At 40.4% G+C, this 6,039-nt stretch overlaps 1 protein-coding gene across 1 annotated transcript; it reads left to right on the top strand.

Moving 5' to 3' along the window:
* The first annotated feature begins 541 nt into the window (after positions 1 to 541).
* Positions 542 to 5,704, top strand: cfd (complement factor D (adipsin)). The gene is made up of 5 exons (XM_021593675.1): positions 542 to 702; positions 959 to 1,115; positions 1,453 to 1,594; positions 1,878 to 2,138; positions 5,442 to 5,704. The coding sequence occupies exons 1-5, from the start codon at positions 645 to 647 to the stop codon at positions 5,589 to 5,591; spliced, it is 768 nt and encodes a 255-aa protein (XP_021449350.1). The 5' UTR covers positions 542 to 644; the 3' UTR covers positions 5,592 to 5,704.
* The last annotated feature ends 335 nt before the right edge of the window (positions 5,705 to 6,039 follow it).

Below are 6,039 nucleotides of genomic sequence, written 5' to 3' on the forward strand. Positions count from 1 at the left end.
TTGTCTTTGACCATTTTTAGGGCCTTCCTCTGACACCGCCTTGTGTAGAGGTCCTGGATGGCAGGGAGTTCAGCCCCGGTGATGTACTGGGCCTTACGCACTACCCTCTGTAGCCCGTTACGGTCAGATGCCAGGCAGTTTCGGTACCAAGCGGTGATGCAGCCAGTCAAAATGCTCTCGATGGTGCAGCTGTAGGACTTTTAGAGGATCTGAGGACCCATGCCAAATCTTTTCAGTCTCCTGAGGGGGAAGAGGCATTGCCGTAGCTCTTCACGTAGCTCTTCACAACTGTATGAGAATGTGTTGAGCATGTTTAGCACTTAGTGATGTGGACACCGAGGAACATGAAGATCTTGACCTGCTCCAATATGTAGATGGGGGTGTGCTCGGCCCTCTGTTTCCTGTTGTCCACGATCAGCTCCATTGTTTTGCTGACGATGAGGGAGAGGTTGTTGTCCTGGCACCACACTGACAATCTCCCTCCCTGTTTTTCCTGTTGGAGTTGTGGGAATGTTGGAGGCATGTCCTCCCCTCGCCTCTCTGCGCCAACTTGGCTGATTTATATATTTCCTCCCTTTCTGCGTTCAGAATAATACTGTGTGTTCTCTGCTCTGAGAGACACTGTAACCAAACAGACTGACACAATGGGCTGTGAGAGACGGCTGTTCCTGACTGCTGCTCTGCTGGCTGTCTTTTTATGCAGTAAGTTTATTCTTCTACAATACTGGCTTTTCTCAATTAGAAATTATGACCTACACCGCTTGCTTTCAGGTGTTTATTGGCATGACATATGAATTACCATTATACTTTTTAGATGAACCCTTAGGCCCATTTCTGTTCTGATGTTCTATGGACAGAATAGCCTGCTCCTAAAACGCCATCAGATCAAAGATATCTATGCACCTATCGACATGTTTAGATCCACATTTATGAATCTCTATCTGCGGCGCATGTTCAGGTGATGCTATCACCGGTGGACGAGAGGCGGAGGCCCACTCCCGTCCATACATGGCCTCACTGCAGGTCGCCGACGGAGGCAGGATGAAACATGAGTGCGGAGGGTTTCTGGTGGCCGATCAGTGGGTGATGAGCGCCGCACACTGCTTCCTCTCTGGGTGAGTTCTCCTGTAGTGTAGGTTCTCATGTTTCTACCGTAGCGGTGTTATAGGAACATTTTACAGTAGTACGAGTTCACTGTATATGCACAATTACAGTAAATGGACATTTGGAAAGTAAAATGATGCTCAGATTGTCCACTCAAACTGATGCATAAATTATATTAACTACATTTTGCAGCACATTATAAATTTTGCGACTTATTTAAAATGTTTGTGAAGATGATGATGATGGTGATGATGAAATGATTCACTGCTCAGAGCAGCATGTGTTGTCGTCATCGTCATTATGTTGTTGTAACTGATCTTTGTTTGTGCTGTTTGTTTTGATTGACAGGTCAGAAGGGAGGAAGGTGGTCCTAGGAGCTCACTCTCTGAGCGAACCGGAGGATTCTAAACAAACCTTTGACATTGTTCAAGTGTTCAGTCACCCTGATTTCAGCATCTCTAACTATGATAATGACATTGCTTTGGTCAAGGTAAGTCACACACCAGTCTTGTCTCTCTCTCTCTCCTCTGTGTCAGTCCCCTTTAACTGCCAAGTCAATTCAACCCAAGTTCAACAGTTTATGTATATGGTTTGAAGACACCCTTATGGTTTGCCTCCATTTTGGCATCCTATTACGGTCATTGTGCACTACCTTTGACCACTTTGACTCCTTTTTTGGCCAGAAGTAGTGCACTAGGAAGTAGGGTGCCAGTTAGGACATACTCTACACATTCTCTTACCTCTGAGAAAGAAATCTACTCTGTGATTGGCAGCTGGACCGGCCAATCATTGCCAGTGATGCAGTAAAGTCCCTGAAGTTCCAGAGTGACGATGGGGCTGACCCCGCCACGGAACAGGAGGTCAACACGGCGGGGTGGGGGTCACTGAACAACCTGGGGTCGCGTCCTGACAAGCTACAGGAACTGGTCATCGCTGTGATGAACCGTGTTCGATGCGGCCGCAGTGACTACTATGGCAGGAAGTTCACCAAAAACATGCTGTGTGCGGCCAGCAAACAGAGTGACACCTGTGATGTAAGTCTACCACAAAATATTCTGTAAAATAATGTAGACTATAAAAAAAGAAATCCACCAGATCTTCAATATTGTCTACATCCTCCATTTAAATTAATATGTCTACATGTTCATTCACTTTTACATGTCAACATCTGCCATTTATATTCATATGTCAAATCACTTCAAATGTACTTATATAGCCCTTCTTACATTAGCTGATATATCAAAGTGCTGTACAGAAACCCAGCCTAAAACCCCAAATAGCAAGCAATGCAGGTGTAGAAGCACGGTGGCTAGGAAAAACTCCCTAGAAAGGCCAAAACCTAGGAAGAAACCTAGAGAGGAACCATGCTCTGAGGGGTGGCCAGTCCTCTTCTGGCTACGCGGGGTGGAGATTATAACAGAACATGGCCAAAATGTTCAACTGTTCATAAATGACCAGCAGGGTCAAATAATAGTAATCACAGTGAACAGGTCAGGGTTCCATAGCCGCAGGCAGAACAGTTGAAACTGGAGCAGCAGCACGGCCAGGTGAACTGGGGACAACAAGGAGTCATCATGCCAGGTAGTCCTGAGGCATGGTCCAAGGGCTCAGGTCCCCCGAGAGAGAGAGAGAGAGAGAGAGAGAGAGAGAGAGAGAGAGAGAGAGAGAGAGAGAGAGCGAGAGAAAGAAAGAGAGAAAGATAGAATTAGAGCATACTTAAATTCAAACAGGACACTGGAGAAATACTCCTGGTATAACAGACTGACCCAAGCCCCCCGACACATAACTACTGCAGGGTAAATACCGGAGACTGAGACAGGATGTCTACATGTGAACTTCACAATAATATGTCTACATCTATCATTTACTTGAATATGTCTACATCTAATTATATTAATATGTCTACATCTAATTATATTAATATGTCTACATCTATTTATATTAATAGGTCTACATCTTCTATTTACATTAATATGTCAACATCTTCTATTTATATTAATATGTCTACATCTATTTATATTAATATGTCTACATCCTCCATTTATATTAATATGTCTACATCTATTTATATTAATATGTCAACATCTATTTACATTAATATGTCAACATCTTCTATTTATATGAATATGTCTACACCTATTTACATTAATATGTCTATATCTTCCATTTATATTAATATGTCTATATCTTCCATTTAAATTAATATGTCTACATTTCCATTTCTTTAACTTCCATTTACAACAACATGTCTACATCCTCCATTGTAGGCATACCTCCATAGTCTACATCATCCATTGTAGACATACCTCCATAGTCTACATCCTCCATTGTAGACATACCTCCATAGTCTACATCCTCCATTGTAGACATACCTCCATAGTCTACATCCTCCATTGTAGACATACCTCCATAGTCTACATCCTCCATTGTAGACATACCTCCATAGTCTACATCCTCCATTGTAGACACACCTCCATAGTCTACATCCTCCATTGAAATTAATATCTCTTCATCATCAAATGACAAAAATATGTATGAATCTTCCATTACGTTAATATGTCTACATCTTTCACTTAAATGAATGTCTACATCTTCCTTTTTACATTAATATGTCCACATCTTCAATTTAAGTTAAAACCTGTTAAGTCAACCCCCTCCTTTTTCGAACATTCTGTTAAAAATCGCGCAACTTTTCAGCGTCCTGCTACTCATGCCAGGAATATAGTATATGCATATGATTAGTATGTGTAGATAGAAAACACTCACTCCATGCGTCACTTTCATGAGTTGTTAAAAGGGCACAAAATGTATTATCGACCTGCATGCAATTCCTACAGCTTCCACACGATGTCGCCATTGTCGTCATTTTCAATTGAGTTTTTTGTTGGTAAATCCAACTAACTGGATTCCGTTTCTTCCGGTCTCCACCAGGATGTTTTGAATGTGCACATTGGCAGCCATTGATTTGCAGACGAGGAGCTATTGAATATACATCGCCCTGTAATCATTTTGATACATTATAAACGTTTACTAATACCTAAAGTTGGATTACAAAAGTATTTTGAAGTGTTTTGTGAAAGTTTATCGTCGACTTTTTTAATTTAAAAAAATGACGCAGCGTTTAAAAACGATGTTTTTTTCTGAATGACACAGCTTCCATAGAAAGCTATTTTGGGTATATATGGACCGGTTTAAACGTAAAAAAAGACCCAATAGTGATGTTTATGGGGCATATAGGAGTGCCAAGAAAGAAGCTCGTCAAAGGTAATGAATGTTTTATATTTTATTTCTGCGTTTTGTGTAGCGCCGGATAAGCAAAGTCTTTGTTTACGTCGCATTCAGGCATTTTGAGGTGTTGCATGCTATCAGATAATAGCTTCTCATGCTTTCGCCGAAAAGCATTTTAAAAATCTGACTCGTTGGCTAGGTTCACAACGAGTGTAGCTTTAATTCAATACCCTGCATGTGAATTTTGATTAAGGTTTGAGTTTTAACGAGTACATTTAGCATTTAGCGTAGCGCATTTGCATTTCCAGGTGTCTACTTGAGACATCTGCGTCTCAAGTAGGAGCAAGAAGTTTGTCAAAATCGACTATTTACATTAATATGTCCAAATCTACCATTTACATGAATAGGTCTATTTCTCTTTTTTTCCAATAATTTGTGTACATCTTCAATTTACGTAAATATGTCAACAGCTTCAATTTACATTAATATGTCTACATTTTACATGAACATTAATATCTCTACATCTTCGCAATGACATTAATGAGTGTAAATCTTCCATTTAAATTAATTTGAATAAGTCTTCCATTTAAATTAGAATAATTCTGCCATTTACATAATATGTCTAGATCTCGATTTAAATTAATTTGAATAAATCCCCCATTTACATAATATGTCTAGATCTACCATTTAAATAATTTGAATAAATCCCCTATTTACATAATATGTCTAGATCCTCCATTTAAATAATTTGAATAAATCCTCCATTTACATTAATATGTCTACATCCTCCATTTAAAAAAAAATGTCTAAATCTTCCATTGATAAATTCCTGATGATGTATAGATAGACAGAAATAACCAATATCCCTCAACATTTTCTACTTTCATTTATAGTTGGCTCATTCATTCCCCCTCCTCTCCCCTGTAACTATTTCTCAGGTCAATGCTGTAAATGAGAATGTGTTCTAAGTGGACGTAAGTCGTAAAATAAGGGTTAAATTAAATATATATGTAATGACAGAAATAACCTTTAGATGTCTGAGGAACCTTCATATTAAATGTGTGTGTGTGTGTGTGTGTGTGTGTGTGTGTGTGTGTGTGATCCCGCAGGGTGATTCTGGAGGTCCTCTCCTGTATAATGGTGTAGCAGTTGGGATCACTTCAAATGGAGGGAAGAAGTGTGGATCCAGCAAGAAGCCTGGTTTATACACCACCATCTCCCACTACAGCCAGTGGATAGACAAGACCATGACTCAATAGAAGCCTGGTTTATACACCCCCATCTCCCACTACAGCCAGTGGATAGACAAGACCATGACTCAATATAAGCCTGGTTTATACACCCCCATCTCCCACTACAGCCAGTGGATAGACAAGACCAATAGAAGCAATCAATCAATCAATCAAATTTATTTTATATAGCCCTTCGTACATCAGCTGATATCTCAAAGTGCTGTACAGAAACCCAGCCTAAAACCCCAAACAGCAAGCAATGCAGGTGAAGAAGCACGGTGGCTAGGAAAAACTCCCTAGAAAGGCCAAAACCTAGGAAGAAACCTAGAGAGGAACCAGGCTATGTGGGGTGGCCAGTCCTCTTCTGGCTGTGCCGGGTGGAGATTATAACAAAACATGGTCAAGATGTTCAAATGTTCATAAATGACCAGCATGGTCCAATAATAATAAGGCAGAATAGTTGAAACTGGAGCAG

Source organism: Oncorhynchus mykiss, chromosome 19 (assembly GCF_013265735.2).
Source record: "Oncorhynchus mykiss isolate Arlee chromosome 19, USDA_OmykA_1.1, whole genome shotgun sequence".
NCBI lineage: Eukaryota > Metazoa > Chordata > Actinopteri > Salmoniformes > Salmonidae > Oncorhynchus > Oncorhynchus mykiss.